Genomic DNA, 20,856 nt, shown 5'->3' on the forward strand with positions numbered 1-20,856 from the left:
CAAAGCAAGCATTACGTATGCGATGAATAGTACAGTACGTACAAGATTCGCTCGCAACAACTGGTTGTTAGTGGGTAAGGTGACCTTTAACACGATAGAGCCTAACATGCGGGCACTTTTTTACATCCCGATTTAATGCAGAAATGGTTTGTCGTCTTCGGTAGTGTAATAATTATATTGTTATCCTGATACGAAGGCATACTCCACACACGTCTTGAAATATTCAGTTATCACAAGGAATGATGGTAGAAGTAGTATCCTGATACAAAGACTTACTCAACTCATATTTTGAAATATCCGCTAATCATCAGGAACGATGGAAGTGGACGCGGAATCGCGGCCGGAGAGCTCAACTGGCGCACCAAGCAAGGATATTAATACACTAGAACATCCAGCAGTCGATGAAGTCGAAGAATTCAACGGGCATCTAAAACGCCTTCCACAAACCAACAACTACACAAAGTATAAGGGATTTTTAATCTATGGCCTCCAGTATCCAACCAATATCTTATCAGGTTATGCTGATCGAGTCAAAGGAGATTCATACTATGTGTGTCAACTGCATTACAAGCCGGCGTCGTTTAGTTGTTTTTCCTGCCGCTTGTACAGTGAAAAGGGAACTATTGCCGGAAGTGTTGGTGTGTTCGAATTCATGCCAGTGCCGAATATGCGGGATTATGAAGAACTGACAAAAGAAATCTGGAAGTGTTATGGCAATGTGGCACCAGTGAAAGTCAAAATTATGCGCAGACCCGGCGAATATGAACAAGGCTGCGCCATGCTTGCTTTAGTTCACGCTTACATTTTTGTGGACGAACAGCCTTTCTGGAATGAAATTTATAAAAAACAGTTCCGCCCGCACGTATTGAAAAAATGGATGGACGACTGGCGTGATGGAAATATGCATCCTCCCGAGAATTTCGATACCAAAATCGCATTCGTAAAGCACCCAAATGTTATTCTGCCCATAACGCAAACGGTCATTGACGAAATAGAGGTGCGTACCGTTTTGAGAGTTTATGCCTGCAAGAGGCGTTAAAGTAACGGATGCTATCGTGCCGGAAACGGCATAGATTTTTAATGAAGCGCAAGATCTAGTTCGAATATTTGACTGTAAATACAAATGTGAAAAGGCAGCTACTTGTACTTCGAAAACTAATATGATTTATCAGACGTTTGTTTATTGCACAGGCAAGAGAGAGTATTCCAGATATTTCCACGTCTTCAGGGACAACGCCCACTTTAAGGATGCCCAAACACACAAAAACACGAAGGAATGTCGGATCTGCCAAAAAAGGGTCCCAAGGCCGTCGAGGCAGCCAAATTGACAAACGAGACACTACTTCCGCGTCAGATACGGAAGCTGAAAGCGTAGATCCTCGTCAAAACGCAAGACACAAATCGCAATCGGAGATCTTTCCGTCCGAAACGAGTATGGAAACTGATGACGCAGCTGCTCCGACTAAATCCAGTAAGAATGTGCGGCGTAAAGTGTAAAAGCATACTGATATTCTCATGTAGCCCCACCCCGGTTTCGATTTCGGTTTCTTTGTGCTTTCTGATAAGGATCCAGTAATGAATGCAATTTAGGCTGACTGATTGTACGTTTCGGATTTCAATAACAGATAAGCGTTGTTCGTGAAGAAACTTATTCCCTGATAAGTGCTAACGGTTTTGTACCGCAACATCAAGGTCGCATTGTATGACCGCTTTAACTGAACTTCAATTCGCGGCAGAACAGGCAGCCGGTTCCCGGCTAAAGCGACAGGATAGCCTACATCAGGAAACTACGTCAATAATATTTTTGAAAAAAATTCCCAGGGCAGAAAGTAGAAAATTGTTTTGAAACAAAAGGTCCAAATAGACTGCTTCGCGACTTGCGAATCCTATTTTCCAAGTGTTACAAAGAGATCGGTTTGAACTCCACCGCGGGTTGGTTTTGCTACGCGTCCACATTACACCCTTGACTATTAGGCAGCTCGTTCGGAAACTTGGTCCAGCGGTCAGCAGTTCTTGGTTGCGTTTTATGGCCCAGCGAAGACAGGAAGCCGCTTAATTTAATTTGTTCACGACAACGACTCATTTTTGCAACTGTTTTTATTTGTTTTCCAATTTTCATTGGGATCGCGCCACACGTATTGTAATTTGAAGGCTTTCTAGTTGCACCGGCAAATGCCGTAGCGGATTTGTGGGGTTTTTCGCTCCAGTTAATTGCTTTTGAAGTTAAATCGTTTGCTTCTGTAATGTAAAACAAACCGAAACCGGAAAGACGTAGACAGTCTTCTTGGTTAAACCCTATCCAGTTTTTACGGAGAAAACGTTCCATAATGGGTGATAAATTTACAACCTAGTGTCAAATTTGTTAGAAGGAAAACCTGGATTTACTAATCCTAAAACTATGGAAATCGGAAAAATTGTGAACGATCTACTCCTTAAAAGCCAAAAGTTTGGGAGAATTCCGAAATTTCTTGCTAATATGGCGTTTCGACCAGATAAAAGTTTCAGCGACGAGTCTGACGACTTGATACTATTCAAACGCAAGGAATATGCATTTCTCTTGGAGGAATTAACTGGTGTCCTAAACCAGAATGGGGCACGTTTCCCGAAGCATCGCCTGTATTATTACGTGTCTGGCCCACCTGGTACAGGCAAATCCTGTGCAGCTTTAAGTTTTGCGATATGCGCGGCAAGTGGTAAGGCAGTTAACAACCTTAATGATGACACAAAGCTCGTGAGATTAGACGCGCAGTGGGCCGTGCGCTGGATCAAATTGCCCGACAATTCCCACAGCCTGGGAACCTGCATTAATTTCTCGAATGACGGGGAACAGTTAAAAACTACTATAGAAGAATTCAAAGGTTGTGGCGAGGGTGTTGTCACAGAACTTCTGTCAGACATTGACGACCAAGAACGGCGCGTGGTATTTATTGATGGGTACAGGCAGGAGGAATTTATAAAAGATTTGGAGGTACGATTTAAGAACTGGAGGAAAGCTGATTCGCTGTTAACGGGAGGAAACGTAGCAGACTTGAAAAAAAAACGTAGGTTGATATTTATTTCCTCAATGGACGCAAAATCGCCATCCGACGGTAACAAGGGTTGTAAAGTGACACATTGTTCATGGACGACAGCGGAGTTTACTGCCGCCGTGATGAACGATGAATTTTATAATTCCGTTCGAGAAACCTTTGAAGAAGATTACCTGGATGATCTGGACATCGGAGAAACTTTGAAACAAATTGAAATGCCCAAAACAGCCCAAAAGCAACCAAATACAGAACAAGACGAGATAATGCCACCGACCGCCGAACTGGACGAGATAACGCCACTGACCGCGGAACAGGACGAGATGACGGCGGAACAGAACGAGAAAAAGCCACTGACCGTACAAGAGGCCAAGAAGTTGCTTATTAAAAAAAAGACTGGCGTAGCAGGCAGCTCCGCCCGTTACATGTTCTTTTACAATCTGCAAGAAATCAGAGACGACATTAACAGCGCGTTTGAAGATGATGAACTGGTAAAAGACAAAACGAAGACGAGTAAATTGTATGGACGGGAGCGCGAAAGCCTTGATGAAACTTTTAGCGTATACCTAAGCAGATATGTAATAAACAAATTTAACCAGATGGGGAAACCAGAAGCTGTTAAAAAAGAATGGAATAAAACTGTGTTCAACAAACGTGCAGCGTTCCATGGGAATTATTTTGAACGGTTTATCTTCGCTATAACTCGCCACGGAATATCAACTGGGGACGATGTGACACGCTCGACTACGTTTAGCATCAAAGCCTATAAAGGATCCCCAATATTCCCATAACTAGGACTCCCAACTTGGCGGTGCAATAATCATCTGAGTTTCGTTTTCACAACCTTAAATAGCGAAGATAACAAACGGAACCTCAAGGAAATAACAAACAGAGGGAAAACCGAATTCTGGATATTTCCGGAATCGGAATATCAGCCAGCGTTCGATGCTATTTACGTAAATCTCAATAACGGTGGAAAAGTTACCTTCGTTCAGATTACCGTGAAACAGAGAAAAGAATCGTGTGACACGGAAAAATTACAAGAATATCTTTACCGGTTATGCGATGAAGTGGAGCTCTTTGGGAAAAAACCTGGCGGGAAGGGGCGCTCTACCAGAAACAGGCCTCGCAACCTGGTAAAAGGGCCTAACGATGTGGAATTTTGTTATTTGATTCCACACGAGCACCCGAATTTCACGTTTTCTGAGCCCAAGAAAGTAATCGTCCATTTGCCCGGATGGCCTGGGACAGAGGTACCAGAAAAGGGAAAAAATAAGAATTCACTACTACAGATTCGACACCCACCAGTTTATGAACTAGTGGACTGGAATTATGGTAAGTTGGTCTGAATCCTTTGATTTTCACTGTAAGATGTAAAACTGCCGCGGTAGTGAATATTTCTTTCAGAAAAAGCTACCTAGACCACCGCGACACCACGTTACGCTCTTTTCCGACTTCTTAAAACTTTTGAATAACACGGCACTGCCCCTGTTGCTTTTGTTGATAGGGAAGTTTTCGAGTCCTGCATATAGACGTTCGGTTAACTCTGCATTTCAAACAACGTACTGTGTGAAGCGAGGTATCATGCGATTTTAAATATTTCTTTATCAACGCACTGGATGCAGTTTATTATTTGCTTAACTGGTGAAATTGTCCGGAGCGCAGTGAAGGTTGTTCCCTAGTTGTATATAATACCAATACCTAAACGACGTCTTTGCCGAAATTCCTTTGTGGCGTATTTTCTGTCGAAATTGTGGGCATCATCAGTGGTACTGATGTTTCCCTAAAAAATAAGCCGGCAGTGTCAAGTCTCCAGCCACTACCATGATGAGCCTGCGCTCCGGTCTGCCAGTACCCAGTTTGGTGCGTTTTCCTATTAGGAAAGTGTTACACAAACTGGGGTTGTATGACGGCCGCAGTATTACGTAACTCATAAGCAGAAGCGGTCAACCGATTCCGTATGCATGTACATAGAGCGGTGCATACAGCATTCCCGGCTGCAAAAAAATATAAAAGTTATTGGAGTGGAATAGCATAACGTGGTGCGCACACTCTGAACGTGTCAGGACAAAACCGGAAGCCACATCCTATTAACGCCGTTTTTCTAGATTTGGGAAAAAACCAATAAAGGAAAATGTCATAAGAAACAACTTATTTTTTTGCCATCGCTATAAAAGAGATTTCAGCACTGAAGCAGGCGCAAGGTACGTGATAATTACACCCTGCTGCAGATGACGTACAGGTAACGATTAGCAAACTTTTGCCATTATTTCTCCCGGCCGTTACGATAATAATGCTTACAAAACCTACATTTGGCAAGCTGTGATGGTATATTTTAGGTTGATGCGAATGGCCCCGGTGAGTCGGAAAGAGCACTGTGCGCGAATACCTTTGTGAGGTTCTGAGTTCCATTATTTTCTGAATGTAGATACTTTGAGTTTTTGAAACACAGCATTTTGTACAACTAATTCTTTTCTTATCCTTCGACAAGCAATGCAAAGAACCTGACCTTAGTTTTCTCCACTAAACTTGTACTACTTCCTACTAGAAAGGTGTCGAAATTTGTTGCAAAAAAACCGACGATGAAACCAACCCGTAAAACCTTGACTGCATGCAACGGCATAGTTAGTGAACCTGAATGATGGAGCGTAGATGTAAGCCTGATGAACCCTGATTTAAACCCAACTTTTCGTTTCGCGCTACTATTCGGTTAGTTATCAAGTCCCAACGATCGTTGCTGTCGTAGACTTCCCGGTCCTCAGACTGGCGTTTTTTCTGCTCACTGCTGCACTCGTGTGACTACTGAGATGGACGTCCGTGGGACTACGCCAATTCCTAATGGTCAATTCGCCTTGCTGACTCGTAGACAAATCGCTGAATTTCAGGGCTTTAATCGTTAGTCAGCTGTGAATTGGTCCAAATATGTGGAGATTTTCTGAGACTCGTCAGTCTACCGCACATGAGCAACCCATATACTTACTTAATTGACTGCACATCAGAAACGATGCACTGTGCAGCTAGCAAATACGATGCGGCACTTCTTTACGTTTATTTAATGTGTAGGGTACTCCAGGTACCCGTTTGCCTGTACAGATACTAGCGCCTTGATGGCACAGATTACAAGATTTGGTTGTTGATCTTCCCGCAGTTCAGAATGGACGAACAAAGAAAACAACTTTATCGGTGCCTTGTTGAAAATTGGTCATAGACTTGTACGAGTCCAGTAAAGTGACCACGGTCTTTCCCTACACCAGCGCCAGCTATCCGGAGAACGGCCTTCCGTTTGTTAAACTTGAACATCCTGTCAACATTACCCGTTACTGCAAATCTTGGACAACGATTACGTAAATCTTGGATAAAAATTATGTAGACACAAATATTATTAATTTTAATATTTTATCATAAAATCACTGCACAGGCGACCCTTCAGAGTATCGCTGTCAGATCTCTCGACTTATGAAACGTTCCTTGTTGTGTGTCGGGTTCCGGTGAATTTAGCTTCAGTTAAATCATTCAACTGACCTTTCAATAAGTCTGCTGGGTGGTAATTATTATCGCGAAAAAGTCCTCGATAAAGAATGGCGAAACGCGGAAAAATCGTCTATTAAGGAGGGTGAAAAGAAGAAAGCCTCCTCGATGGTCGATGGTGAAAAAAGAAAAAATTCTCCACACAACATGACGAAAGAGGAAAAAATCATCGGTTAAAACTGTGAGAGAAGAAGAAACCTCGCCGCAAAACATGGGCTTTCGAGTGCAAGGCTTCGCGCAGACCTGATCCCGCTCGATTGATACTTAAGTAATGCAATTCATAAGCGCGTTAGCAGGTTGAACAGAAACGAAGTTTGTTGTTGTTGTTTGTTGCATAAGTACAACCCAGCGTAGCGTTCTGTACAGTGTATTTAATGAAGTTTGTCGGTGTGTAGGTTGTTACAGTATTTACGTTGGGTTGGTTCCCAAGGAAACCGGTGCTTTCGAAATTAACGGGGACGTGACGCGACATTAAAAATAATGTAAATGGCATGCAGGCGTATCGCATTTATAGCAGTAATGAAAATAATATTGCTCTAATGGCAGTGCTTAATTGATTACATAAAAAAGGGACGCTGCACGAACTAATTAACGTACAGTAGAGATATTATGCCTCGGCCCTTCCTTTAATTCGTCCATGTTTTTATGCAAGAAGTCATGTTTTTATGCAAGAAGTGTTCACGAGAGATTTCAGAGCCGTCTACATCACTGGATTATCATACGGATTTACTGTTTTAATTGCATTCAGTTCTTGCTTCTTTTGGGTAATCCATGACAAATCGTCGTTTGCTGTAATGAACCGCAAAGGAGAGCAACGTAAACAAACGGCGACCAATATTGTTATTTTTAAACCGAGGCATTGCCAGTTATCTTTATTTTACTGTGGTTGATTTGCAGCATGTACTACCGATCCCATGCTCGTTTTTATTGCTGCGGCAAATTCCGCCGCGTTAAACCGCAAAAAGGTCTGGACACCGCCCACGATGAAATGCGACACCCTGTGGCGAATCTTTGTACACACCAGCACTAAACGATGTGATGGAATTAATAGGATATTTGATAAATCATTTAAAACAATTATTAAGGTAGAATAATAATATGATGCCTGTTTATCGTATAAAATACTTCATAGCATATCATACTAATCTAAAGTTATTCGAAGATCGAGAATCTGGAGGAGCATACCGCGCAGCGCTTCCTCTTCCTGACTTCCAATGGACTGAAGCGCACTGAGAATCCAGCTGCGCATTTAGTTTCTGCGGCATAACTGCAAAATACGCACCACATCTGCAAGGGATAACACGATTGGCTGAACGAGTTTGAGCCACAATCGCGGACCGGAAGTCTCAGTAGGTAATTTATTTATAATCTGATTGGTTCCCGCGCCCATCTATTTCGACCAGCCAAACGGACATGGTACAGTGCCGAGTATTCGCCTTTGAACGTTCAAGGCCATCACTGCGAGATACCCCTTCACTGAATTTATCATTTCGATTTTTTATTCCGCTTTTTATATTATTACTAAGTCGTTAAGGTGCATTTTGTTTTTCCCCAAAGGTCACCTGCAAGAGGTCTGTTCGCTGGAGATCGCACACAACGTGCGGAAGACGATCGAGAATCTGGCGCATCTGGCGGATTGCCGCTCCCTGGAGATCCTGGAAATCCCCAACTTCCGCCCGGAGGATCCGCGGATTGTAGATATTCTCGCGATTATGCCAAGTCAAATCTGCTGCATCATTGCGCTGAACCATCTGGACATGAACATGGTGTTCCCTACAAATCGCGCATGTGCAGAGGCACTGCCCTTAATGCTGGACACAAATTCTCTTCAGTTTTATTAGTTTTTTTGTAATAGGCTTTTCTTTACACAGGCTTATCATACACGTATTAAAACAAAAACAAAATAAAAAAAATAATAAGGAAAAATAGCGAATACCTAATACGATTACAAATTATTGAACATAAATATGCAATCGATAGTACAGTTAATAAGAATATGGAATAAACTGAAAGTAAAATACACAGTCAATAAACCAATTATAAAATGTTAAGATAATAAAAATAAAACACAACAAAATTGAATGGAAGCAGCTATACAAGTCTGTCTGGTGTTCCTTTTTGACAGGCATCGTGGTGGAGCAGAAGCGGAGCTGGCGTTCTGCCTGGAGCAAAAATCACAAAGAAACGTTTAAAGAGAGCGTTCAAAGTAAACAGGAGCTGTACAAAACAGACACAGTATTGTACAAAGAAATTAGTCTCATGTTTTTCAGATCTATTGGCACTGCGCATCAACGCCCAAACTTGCAAAAGCCTCATGGAGGACATTGTTAGCCCGATCGAGCGACCCGAACAATATGTAACGCCTTTTCCTTAGCATAAATTTTATCATTGCAGCATTACTATCTTTGCGGACATTTGTATGTTTGCAGCGCGGGATCCAGCATTTTTCCGTGCAGTGTAACGAAGAAGTTACCCCACAACGTCATAGCGAAGAGGCCAGTGACGTTCCGGCTTACGGCGCAGATGAGCGGCAGTCCGAAGGGATATTTGCCGGCGACAGTCCAAGCGATGCAGTACAACTAACCAAGAAGTTAGCGTGGATGCCGAGCACCATGCAGACCAATAACAGCGACCATCCGCCGTCGCTATCGGCAGGCGACAACGCAAACAGCGACAACTCGCTCCACGCACTGTTAAGCGGGACTAATCGACAACTACCGCGCACGGGATGACCTTCAATTGAAGTCGTTGAGTCGTACGATTACTGAAGCGCAGCAATTCGAAGACACACGCAAGCGGACGTTTATGCACTGGTTTCTTTAGAAAAGGCCATGGTTCCTAAATATCGTTTCATCAGGAGAGCCGTTTACAAGGATTACATGATTGCGTTAGGAAATTAGTGAAGCTGTTTTTCTTTGCACTTTATGCATTATTGTAGCCGGTGCCGTTCGCGGTCTGTTTTGCGGTAAAGTATGCGATTGCTCATATGGAAAGCGATCAAACGTTGCAACTGCCTGCACCCCGAAATACATTTCAGGATATACAAAAGTAAGCAGAAATAACGTAGTGACAACTTGAAATTATGGTCGTATTGATAAATCCAAGAAATATACTCAGAAGTATTTCTCTCAGAACGGTAAAAACTTGCTGCGCGTAATTTGCCGCTGTAATCCGCCATATCGTTGACGGAAATTCGTCGACCGTCACTAATGGTAAGTCGAACAGACAAAATGCTGAGCCGTCACAAATTAAGAAGTCACGATGCCGACGCAATGCCTTTGGGGTGCCTTTGACCTGTGACATAAAAGGTGGCGCCAAGCGGTGCGGAACTACATAAACGTGACCATACGTAAATTATACGCGCAAGGCGCAACAGCCGTTACCCCTGTTTGCACAGAAAATAGTACGAAGCCTTGTAAACCGGACGTTCCAAAAGTCTGCTTCCCTTCTGAACATGGAACATAATTGGACTCTTAACTTTTTGGCATACAAATACATCGGCATACAAATTTTGAAAGAGAGGCGTCCAAAATTATTTGTGAGCGATGTCAGGAAGAGATTGGTTTAAAATTTCGTCCGGGCGAAAATAAAAGATTTCTTACATGTACACGAGTTTTGTACCATGTACCGGGCCACTTTCCTTAAGTTGTACCTTTTATACTAGTGGAACAAGCAATAATTTTAATAAAATGAAAATATTCGGTTTATAACAAGCGTTTGGCTGATTATTATTTCTTCCGGAATTTTAAAGACGCAGTTATTGCGAAAGACTTAGTGCATTGTTGCACGAAATTATTACAGTGTAATCGACTGAATCGAGGCGAAGGCCTTCTGTGTTCAAGAAAACAGGGCTTTCTGTCACGTCGATCACGCACAGATAAATTATAGCGCAATCGTTGTCGTCCAGAACCACTTCGTAAACTACCATCAACATTATACTCTGTTTGCTCCTTTTGCGCTACCTTCCATTTAGCACTATAGTGCACTATAGCACTAAGGTAGTGCACTATAGTGCACTGCCTTTTCGGCACTCCCTATTTCATTCGGTAATTTACCTTTGACACTACCACTTGTTCGGTGTCCTAGCACTGATTTTTTCGCTCATCATGACGCAGAAGATTCAAAGTAATAGCTGGTTCGATCTCCAATCCACCCCATGTTTCATGGGGGAAAGGCCGGCCTACTGTAGATAAGCCGATTTATTATTTACGCAGGCGGACATAGTAAGTGTACGTAAAGTACTGAAAATAAAGTGCTGCATATAAAAAACTTAAAGAAAGTACTTATTGTATACTACTGTAAATACCTATATAACTTATGCTGACCATTCCGTACAGTACACTACCTTTCCTCAATGGAGGGCTGGATTGCCCCTGCGTCAATGATTACGCCCCACTGGAAGTGCGGTACAAATTACACTAACTAACTAGCTTAAATAATTTATTTTATTTTATTATTTATTATTTAATTTTTATTTATTATTATTTTACTTAATTTATTTACTGTGTTTATTTTATTTCATTGTGACTTGTTGTGTGCTACGGCCTACGAGTCATGACTTGGCCGTGCGCCTCGAATGTTTGGGAGCACCCATTTCACCTTGGCTTTTTATGGTAGTCTCGAAGTCACAATATTTTTTATTATCCTTAATTTTGTTGCGGTAATTTTTCTTTGTCATTACAAATTTCCCAGCAGTTTCGAATTTCTCGTTGCGTATTCCTAATGTACTTACTTAACAAGGATTATTATGAATGAAATGTTACTGTACAAGCTGAGCGCGGATGAATATTGGCTTACGACTATTTAAAATTACGTCATATCTTGGATTACGTCGTCATGTGTTGGATTGCGGTGCAAAGTCATAATGGCAGAGCCAGACAGCTATTTATTCAGGATGGTTGCCTGCAGTGAGAATCGTGAAGTATTGCCCTTTTGTCCCTTAAGTTTTTTGGTTCATCGCTCAGCTGCTAAGTTTCTACTTATTCTACTGAATTCTACTGAATCTGAGAAGCTAATGTAGTGGCTTATCAGTGGGCGAAGTGATTTGTTAACTGTTCACTCACCCAGGGAGCACAAGAAACACAGAGGCGAAGCCAAAAATTTTTCTGGTTCAAATTTATCATGCCCGTGGCAACAGAGCTGCCCATGTTAGCCCTATGGCATCCATGGTAACAAGCTTTCCAGTGACCGCTGGGCCTACCGCGACCGCGATGGCGAAAGGTCAAGAGTCTAAGAACACTCCCCGCACTGGGAGGATTCTTGTGCAATTTGAAGCAGAAAAATCGATTGAGTAGAAGCGGAGATCACGCGTTACAATCAGGAGAGGCCGAAGGTCTGCAAGAGATGTTTAGTATTCATATAACCAGTTTACGGGATCTACATCCGTACGTATTATCGCGGCGTACTTCAATTTCGAAAGTTAAATGTACACACGTCTATTATTCTTCCGGCTAAAACACAGTACAGTAAAGAAAACGTTTAGCTATCTCATCGGCATGTATGCTGAAATGTTATCGGATCGGCAATTCCGCAGTTATTTTAGATGCTAAGAAAGCTATAATTATTAATAGAATAGATGTGAAAAAATGAGATTATTCTTCCGGCTTGGACACAGTATATTAAAAAAAGGCACAGTTATCGGATCGGCGTTTATGCTGAAATTAGTGGTAATAATATGAGGAGGTTGTGTAGCTTTCTGAAAATTCGGTATCGGTTTCCTGATTTAGTTCGTGTACGTAAAATCATATATGGTATTATGTAGATCGCTTTGATGAGCTTGGATCCGGTGTTGGAGGTCTTTTCCTTTGTGTTGTGTTTTCCGGGCATTCGAGCTCGTCGTCTATGAAACCCACAGAGATTGCCCATGTGAGAAGTGTTTGTGCTTGACCAGTCAATGAAATACGGAAAAAGGTTTTTTTCCACTGGGTTTGGAGAGTTTTGTACTTGTCGTTGTATACAATACCGCTGAAGTAGACAGGTTTCGACATGTAATCATGATCAAAGTATTCGGCCTAAACAAAAGTAAATATGGTACTAAATACAAAATTAAATAAGTAACTAAGTATGAAACTTACTAAATGGCCCCACAAGGTGATTGGTGTGGAGCATTCTTGATCACGAATCGTGATATTTCTCATGAACTTTGTTCGTCCGCTAAAAATTTTTTCCTGCTTTTCCTGAATTTTTTCGACAATTCCGATGTAGTCTGTTCCGAAGAAAATGTATTTTTGAAGATAAAAATGCATAGCACAAGGATGAATATGAAGTTTTATTTTTGTAGGGGTACTGTCATTATCAAAACTTCGTAGGGAAAATTTGGAAACTGTACGTGCACAAGTAAACTATTTATAGAAATTATGGAATTTCGCGGACTGCGCGGCCAACAGTTCGAAATTATTATTATTTTTCAAAGAACAGTACAACCTGCTGCGTAGCAGTTACCGAGTATATGGTGAAGCGTGATTTAGAAATACTTGTATAGAAGAATAGAAAATACTATATAGAAGTATGCAATTAGTAAAGGTTTCATACACATGCTAGTGCCGATCGGTACAGAGTGTACTGTATGCAGTGCCTTGCCGCTTGCCAGGATTGACCATAAGAGTTTTAGTTCTGTTTATGAATTCTGGCATTGTGATTACTATTAAGCGGTACCTTTAAAAATTCAATTTAAATCGTACTTTTTAAAATGGAAATTGCGGTAAAGTACGGTTTATGTGTCGTGACATTTAATAACGGCATTGACATTTAGTTATGTTTATCGATTATCGGTTTATGCATCTTTCCTTTAATAACGGCACTAAATAATTTTTGCGGGTTGCATTTTTTCGCACATGGATCGGGAGTTGCGCTTATTATGGGGAGTGCGCTTATTGCCGGAGGTGCTACAAATTTGATCATTACGGTATATGAATACTGATGCATAACAAAGACATGTGTTACTTACTTTTGGACAAGGATTTGAATGCTTCAGTTGACGAATCAGCTAACTTGGATAGCGCAGATTTGGGTACTGATATTTCTGTACATCGTTCGATAACAGTCTTCTCGGTAATATAGAGGTTCGCATCTTCCGTCGAGTCAAAGCGGAAACTGTCATTTATGCGCTTTAGGTCGTACTTGGTGAAGACGTATGTCTGAAATTATTCGAGAATTGTTTTTCAAAAAAATGGTGTAAGAATATTGGTGTATAATGTAATGTTGTAAGAGTGAGGTACTTGTCCGATTTTCATTTGGTCGAATTTGTTGACTTGGTTGCCGAATGCGGTTACAATAATACTTCCTGTATTATCCGCAAACATACACGAGCGAGACATTCCGAAGCTGCTGGTAGCATGGGGAGGCATTTTGAACACAACCGTCAGTTTAGTTGGGCTGTAACGGTAATCGATTAGTATGTAAATTATGTAAAGTATGTACAGCTGTGTTTAAGTCTTAGATAGATTAATTTATTAGAGCGGAAATTAGGTATAGTAGGTTAAAATCAGTATAGGTATGCGTTTGATAATTATCTAAGGCTTATAAGCGTACGTTGGATGTTCGGAGACTGCGGTTGTAGTTGAATCATTAAAATAGGATCCGGCCGCTTTTGCCGTTAAAACCGTAGTTTTGGGTGGAATTTTCAGGTCTTTAATGAGCCTTTTAGGTTCGTCCGACTCCAGGATTTCAAAAGCAGTAATTGTTAATCGATAACTGCAATATTACTAAGGTGTAGTAGCGTGTTAACAAAGGTAGAAGAATTAAAGTAGCAATTAGTAATACTACTGACGGAACTCACTCATTTTGGGTTCCAAACGACATGGAATTTGTCACCTTCATGTAGGTCAGTTCGATACGTGAAGATTCCGATAAGACATCCTTTTTGATCTTCACATCTATAGAAGGTTTTTGTAAATTGCTGATGCTGTACACGGGAATTTACACGGGCTTTGGCGATGTAAACGCCTAACTACGTGCAGGGAGCGAAAGGTTGTCGTGCATAGCATTCGTGTGGACTCAAAAAGGTGACTTGTACATGTAGTTATTGCTGCAATGCACGCGGATATAATGATGAGTGTAATGGTGTTCTTACTGGATAATTGAGTGTGTCCATCGTTGATTGTGAGATGAGTCCAATTTCCTTTTGTAGTTGTGGTGACAATTTGGAAGACGGTGTTCGCGGGTGGTGGTGTCCCTTTCTCACAAATTTGTCGAATGATTCCGGGTGTTAATTGTTTTGACATTTTGAGGTGTTGTTGCGAAACTGCAAAGAAAACTGTTGATTTTAATCTGTAATAAAAACCGTTGATTTTGGAAAAAAATGGATCAAACAGGAATGAACAGCAAGAGAAATTGTTGTTTTTAATTTGTTAATGGGACAGGATTGAAATTTAACGATGTTAATTGACTTGTTGTTTTCTGTGACATAGCAACTATTATTTGTGCTGAGGGCAAAATGATCAATACACTATTATACTAGTACGGGTAAAGTACTGGTACGAGTATAACATTAATTCTGGTATTTTACCACTAATGACAATTAGCGCTACTAAATAATTCTGCTGTGACCTTTTATTATATTAAGGTTTCATTGTTATTAGCATTAGCGTATGCCCGGTAAATAAGACATACTCGGTATTGTTCGGCAAGAGAGTGCGCAACATTTCCAGTACCTTGTTAGATCACGAGGTTTCGTTATCGGGTGCGTTGGGTTTTCTTTGTGCAAATTGGGAACGGTAATAGAGTGTTGCTTTGAAAACATGAGATTAAGTGTTTTCGCATAAGGGCTTTATCCAAAGTTAAGTGAACAGGATTCTGGTCAAACAGTATTGCCGTTGCAAATGCTACTGAGTATAGACCACAGTCGACGCCGTTCTCTTGTCGTTGGACGGATTGGTACTGTAGTAATATTTTATCCGTGGTATGTTTCTGTAGTTGCTTTTTTAGCTGCTGGACAATATCGGAATTCGGATTTTGGTCGTCAAGAGAGTCGTACACTTTGAACACGTCACCGGTTCGCAAGATTGTCTGGTAATGATTTCCGTTTGTAAAGATAATCTGAACTGCTTTATTACCGTGAGCAATGTTGCTTTGAAAATCTGGACTTTGGAAATTCGCGACGTAATCGAGTCCGGAGAAAATTTCGGTGCCGATGTTTGATCGTTGGTGATTTCGCTTTTGTAGAAGAAAAATTGCAGCGTCGATTGCACTTATAGATAGTGCGCCTTGGTTTACGATTTCGTTGTAATCTGTAATTGACAGTTGTAATTGTTTATTCCAGTAGTTGTTGTTTGTGAATAAGTTAGCAGGCGGTAATGGCACATTCATCGGTTGCTCGGTAGTTCTAAGCGATGTAGGGCCATCATGGTCGTGGCTAGTTCCACTTCCGGTATTGAAGGTTCGTATAGTTGCGTTTTGGTTGTCGGTATCTTTTTTTCGCTTGCTCTGGTTAGATTTTATTCGTGGCAAAAAGTCGGTCTCGGATGCTGATTCGGTAGTCGCGAACATATCTGATTGCTCAATTGATATTAGAAGGTCCAAAACCCACTGATCTATGAATATGGATTCTTCAGCAAGTCCGATAATGAATAAATTTTTAAGGCACCTGACACGTGAAACTGCAGTGTAGAACTGACCAGTCTCGAAACACGGTTTGCGTATATCAATGATAACTTTATCCAAAGTTTGCCCTTGAATTTTGTGAATTGTCAAAGCATACGCTAATTGTAGAGGAAATTGCTCCCTGTATCCGATTATTTTGCCAAATATTTTGTAGGTATTTTTGAAGCGTGGTATGCAAAGTGTTTGGCCGGTTTGTAGCGATTTGACGGTTATGATTCTGCTGTTGTAGTCGGTAACTTGAGCAATTGTGCCGTTGTGCCATCCAGAAGTAACATCAATATTGCGTAATAGCATGACCTTTGCTCCACGCTTTATTTTTAACAGATCCGGAAAGCGATCGCTGCACCATTTTTTAACTCGGGTTTTATCAACTTCACTCATGGGCTCTTTATTGAGTCCATAATCTTTTGCTTCGTAATTCATTTGATCTGATGGGAGAGTGGTCAGATAGCGATCGCACCATTCAATGGCCGTTTCAATGTGTGGGCATATTATTGGTACATAGTTATCGGGATCAATGATGATTTCACCGGCTGTTATTGTCCTTTCCTCCAACGACTTCTTCACGCACTCAGAGTAGCTGCCGTATCGGAGGTGCTTCAGAACTTTTTTAAATTCCGAATCGCTTTGTCTGTGGACTGTTGACAAAGTCGTTACTTTAAATTTTGACCAATGTTTCCCTAAAAAAATTGAATGGTTTTGTCGGTCCAATGATACCGGGGGAAGTTGGGCAGGGTCACCAAGTAGGATTATAGACACGCCTCCAAAAGCTTTAAAACACTGGTTCCTCTTGTTGACCTTTTGTAATAAGCTGCTTAGTGATGTAAGGACTTCTTGAGTGACCATACTCATTTCGTCAATAATGATGACGTCTACTAGATGCGCTCTCCAATATTCTATTGTGTCTCTTTCAGTTTTATGCTTGTTATCGATTCCGATACCAAAGTATGAGTGAATTGTAGTGCCGCCAGTTATATTCGCAGCTGTGCCGGTTGGCGCAACGATGCAAACATTAACGTTGTTTGCAGATAATTGGTGATGTACGTATTTTACGATGACACTTTTTCCAGTTCCCGCGCAGCCAATAATGGATAACAGCGTTTGTGTCCCAGCCGTAATACTGGAAATTAAGTCGGTTGCGATATCTAATTGCTTTCCCGTTGGCTCTATTGGGTGTTTTGCCGGTTTGGGGAAATATTTTTCATCGTTAATTTCTTCCCTTTCGGTTGTGGATGCAAACGAGCTTTCTGTATACATTTGTTCGATGTTTAATAACGCATCTTCGGTAGCTTCGGTAAAATCTGCAAACGTCTTTAGGCAAAGGTCAGCAAGCTCCCGTATTTTTGCGATTGATAGTCCTTTGCTTACTGCTCTGCCAAATGTGTCTTGGACAATGGATTCATCTATAAGATTTCTTATAATGCATTCCTCAAGGAACGTATTACTTGAATTATCCGGTGAAAAATAGGGTTCGTTTCGGAAAATCGGGATTTTCGACAGAAATAGTTGACGATAGAAAGTGTCGGTGTCAGTTGAATCTGGCAGTACAAATCGGAAACGTGTCACAGCGGGAACTCTCCGTTTCGTCACCTTAGTTTCTCCAGTACTGCCAATAAGTTCTCCAGAACGAATATTTTGAAGTATATTGATTGCAGGTGGACTTGTTGCATTCCAGTATCGGTTTGTTTTGTAAGATTTTAAAGTGGGCAGTTCTTCGTCTTCTGGTGGTTCATTTTGTTCTTCTTCCTGTGTTGCTGTTGTTCTGACGAGGAAGTATTGGAAAAATTCGGTGTAGGTGAGATCTCTGAGGCGTTCGTTTCGTTTCAAGTATTTTTCGAACTTTGTGTCGTAATAATCAGCATCAGTCGGTTTTTGTTGTCGATTGAATCCTTTTCGTAGTGTTTTATACGTTGCCTCAATTTCGTCGGTTAAGTAGACGCACTGAAGAGATGATCCGTGCAAATCTTTGCTCAATAATCGTTGTGATGCTTCGAGAATACCGGTAATCTTCGTGGACAAATGTTTTTGGACGGCATTTTGAAACGTTGTTCGAATTCTTAATTTGGGCTCTGATTTCGCAACATACTTCGCTAGATAAAGTTGCCATCCGTTGGAAGTTATTTTTTGCACATTTATGTGACCCTGCCAGAATAACAAAAGGTTCGGGTTGTATGGGACTATTCTTTCATCCTGCGTTGAGAATCTTGGGTACTCGTATCGAACTTTAGTTTCGTCCAGCTTACATTCTGGGTTAGGTGTATGAAACGGGAATCCGTATTTACATTTGCTCAGCCTTTGTCCAGCAACTCCTTGGAAGCAGCGTTCAGGAGTACAGCGTTCGTGTATTTGAAACTTGAGAAGTAGCTGACGTATGTACTGAGAAAGAGCATCGTTTTCTTGTGGAAAATGCGCGTGTATTAAATTAGCTGTAGTATCCGATTCCAGCCATATGACAAGGTGGGTATGGATCGCACCTCTCTTTTGGTACTCGTGTCTATACCAGTAACCTTTAATTGTTCCGAATGGGCTTTCGCTGCCTAGTAGGAATCTTTGCTTAAATGCGAGCCATCGTTGATGATATGCTAGAGTAACTTCAACTGGGTTATTAACAGCAACGCTTGTTGGTGTTCGTTTGATTTCGTTATATGTCTTTGCATTCGTTCCTGGTTTGTTCTCACATGAAAACTGTATTTCAGGCCACGAATCGTTTTGAGTCAGTGTGACAAAAATATGAGGTTGTCCAAGGTAGTCGGCATTTGAAATGGCAAAAATGTCGGCAGTGCAGCTAGCCCAGTAACTTGCGGATCCAATTAGTCTAGGCGGTAATTCTCTTCCATAGGGTGTATGGCTGTCGTACTCAGTATTTTCATTTTCTGGTCCATTTACCATTTTTTTCCGGTTATTAATAAAAAATTTGTTGCACGTGAACAAATGGTTTTTTGTTTTCCGGTCCAGCTGTACAAAAATAAACATCTTGCATTTTCGGAAATTAGGACTGCGATGTAGCAACTTATTTCGGTGCCAAGTAGCCATTTTTCCATTATCTTTGTGGTATCCTCCTCTACCAAAAGGAAATAGAACGGGGAAGCACTTGCAGTCGAATTCATTGTCCGATAACTTTAAAGTAATCGATTTTGTGAATTCTGTCGTATCACTGGGGTCACGGAGAAAGCATCGGCCTACAGTATCGGCATTTATATTTTCAAGCATTTCGTCGTTGTCGATGTACTCTGGTTCAATAAGAGCTTCCGTTTCTTCACCCAGATCATTTTCTCTAAGAAGAAATTTTCCATTTACCGTCTGAGGAGTTGCACTAATCCAAGGCCAAAGCGTTTCGGCCAGACACGCAAATCTTTCGTAGAAGGGATTATTATGTCGCAACCATTGTATTGCTGCAATAACTGAACTTGGTAAATGATGGGTCACTTCCGTGTCTGCTTGTACGATCGCTCCCAGCAGGCCTTTGTAATGTTCATCTGGATTTTTCCAGTACTGCAGGTCACCCTAAATGTGGTTTTGAACCACTGTTCATATATTATCGTTTTCCTTTTTAAAATTGTAACAGCAGCAATAGCAAATTTGGAAGACTCTCTCTAAAAGATCATGGTAGATGTAACAGGTATAATAACCTAAGAAATGTAAGAAACCAAAGAAATCAAAGAAACCAAAGAATCCTAAGAAATCTAAGAACCTAAAAACCTTAGAAACCTAAGAAAACCAAAGAAACATCTACGAAACCTTAAAAAATCTAAAACTGAGAAAAAACGAAAGAAAACTAAGAAATGTAAGAAGTGAAAAAAATGTAAGAATTAAAATAAAAGAAAATTTGAAGAAACTTTGAATTTTAAGAAATTTAAGATGTGTACGTAATCTAAGAAAGATCTGATCAAGAAAACAGTGTTATAATAAAAGTAAATTAACAGGGTGCCTTTATCGTTGTTTATCAGTTTTAATAATTATTTAGAATATTACTGTACTTACCTGAAAATGTTGGTATTGTGCTCGGATTGGATCTGTTGCTTTGTAAACGCAAGAATAAATTCTTCCTAATGATAAGAGTTGGTGACTTGCTGGATTATTAACGATTTCCAGGACTTTAGGAAGTGTTACGTTTTCAGTTATGGGATCTCCATGTGGGCTGCTTTTTTGGAACGCATTAAGAGTGCTTAGACATTGGCCACAGATTTTGAATTTGGATTCTGGAGCGTTAATTTCTTCAGGGAATAAGCGATGTAGCATATACTTGCTTTTGTCTTCATCTTTTGACTGATGAATACGATCGCCTTCTACAAAATTAGATCCGCAAATTCCGCAAGTGTCTTTAAAGACATTAATCGAACAGTTCCTGAATCCATGGAACAGGCATTCCAGAAGATGTTTTTGTGATACCATAATAAGTTTCCATGATTCGTTTAAGATTTGTTGGTAATCGGGTAGAATTTCGTTGCAAATATGATTAAAGAAAGAAGTATATCTCCATGGTTCTCGAATCCATTTTCGTAGTTCTTTTTCGAAATCTGAGAAACGCTTTTGAATTCGGAATTTTTTCGTAAACATTTTGCGTAATGACTGTTGTTCGGCTGTTTCGAGTTCTGTAGGCTTTATTTCGTTGACCTTTTGAGTAAATCGATTTGTGGTCCGTTTGTACATAGCTTGCAGCGTTGATCTTTTTCTTAACTGATTTTGTGATGATGTTCTTTTT

The 20,856-nt window shown here is 40.8% G+C and overlaps 2 protein-coding genes across 11 annotated transcripts; one reads left to right on the plus strand and one right to left on the minus strand.

Annotated features, from left to right (window-relative positions):
* The first annotated feature begins 111 nt into the window (after positions 1-111).
* LOC129589506 (uncharacterized) lies at positions 112-9,633 on the plus strand. Of its 10 annotated transcripts, XM_055484292.1 has the most exons (8): positions 112-997; positions 1,192-1,471; positions 7,452-7,639; positions 7,717-7,903; positions 8,112-8,320; positions 8,680-8,760; positions 8,825-8,910; positions 8,984-9,633. In XM_055484292.1, exons 1-4 carry the CDS (start codon positions 317-319, stop codon positions 7,819-7,821), a joined length of 1,254 nt encoding a protein of 417 aa, XP_055340267.1. In that variant the 5' UTR covers positions 112-316; the 3' UTR covers positions 7,822-7,903; positions 8,112-8,320; positions 8,680-8,760; positions 8,825-8,910; positions 8,984-9,633. The 10 variants fall into 10 exon arrangements, 8 of the variants coding, with proteins under 8 accessions (XP_055340267.1, XP_055340265.1, XP_055340264.1 ...); XM_055484290.1 differs by having other exon boundaries at positions 7,717-7,907; positions 8,112-8,760; XM_055484289.1 differs by having other exon boundaries at positions 8,112-8,760; positions 8,984-9,632.
* Positions 9,634-11,885: 2,252 nt separating this feature from the next.
* LOC129589527 (uncharacterized) lies at positions 11,886-14,881 on the minus strand. Its single transcript, XM_055484319.1, has 7 exons — positions 14,626-14,881; positions 14,332-14,428; positions 14,085-14,246; positions 13,772-13,928; positions 13,501-13,690; positions 12,629-12,759; positions 11,886-12,565 (listed from the first exon to the last, which is right to left on the minus strand). The coding sequence occupies exons 1-7, from the start codon at positions 14,774-14,776 to the stop codon at positions 12,308-12,310; spliced, it is 1,146 nt and encodes a 381-aa protein (XP_055340294.1). The 5' UTR covers positions 14,777-14,881; the 3' UTR covers positions 11,886-12,307.
* Between the last annotated feature and the right edge of the window lie 5,975 nt (positions 14,882-20,856).

Source organism: Paramacrobiotus metropolitanus, unplaced genomic scaffold (genome assembly GCF_019649055.1).
Source record: "Paramacrobiotus metropolitanus isolate TYO unplaced genomic scaffold, Prichtersi_v1.0 Parri_scaffold0000035, whole genome shotgun sequence".
Taxonomy (NCBI): domain Eukaryota; kingdom Metazoa; phylum Tardigrada; class Eutardigrada; order Parachela; family Macrobiotidae; genus Paramacrobiotus; species Paramacrobiotus metropolitanus.

Coding starts and splice junctions, on each gene's coding strand:
- LOC129589527 (XM_055484319.1), bottom strand. CDS start 14,776: ATGTCAAAACAATTAACACCCGGAATCATTCGACAAATTTGTGAGAAA. Junction 14,247..14,331: donor TCGTTTGGAACCCAAAATGA/GTGAGTTCCGTC, acceptor GTAATATTGCAG/TTATCGATTAACAATTACTG. Junction 12,760..13,500: donor ATTCAAATCCTTGTCCAAAA/GTAAGTAACACA, acceptor TCTTCGGAACAG/ACTACATCGGAATTGTCGAA.
- LOC129589506 (XM_055484288.1), top strand. CDS start 317: ATGGAAGTGGACGCGGAATCGCGGCCGGAGAGCTCAACTGGCGCACCA. Junction 998..1,191: donor CGGTCATTGACGAAATAGAG/GTGCGTACCGTT, acceptor TTTATTGCACAG/GCAAGAGAGAGTATTCCAGA. Junction 1,472..2,366: donor AGCTGCTCCGACTAAATCCA/GTAAGAATGTGC, acceptor CAAATTTGTTAG/AAGGAAAACCTGGATTTACT.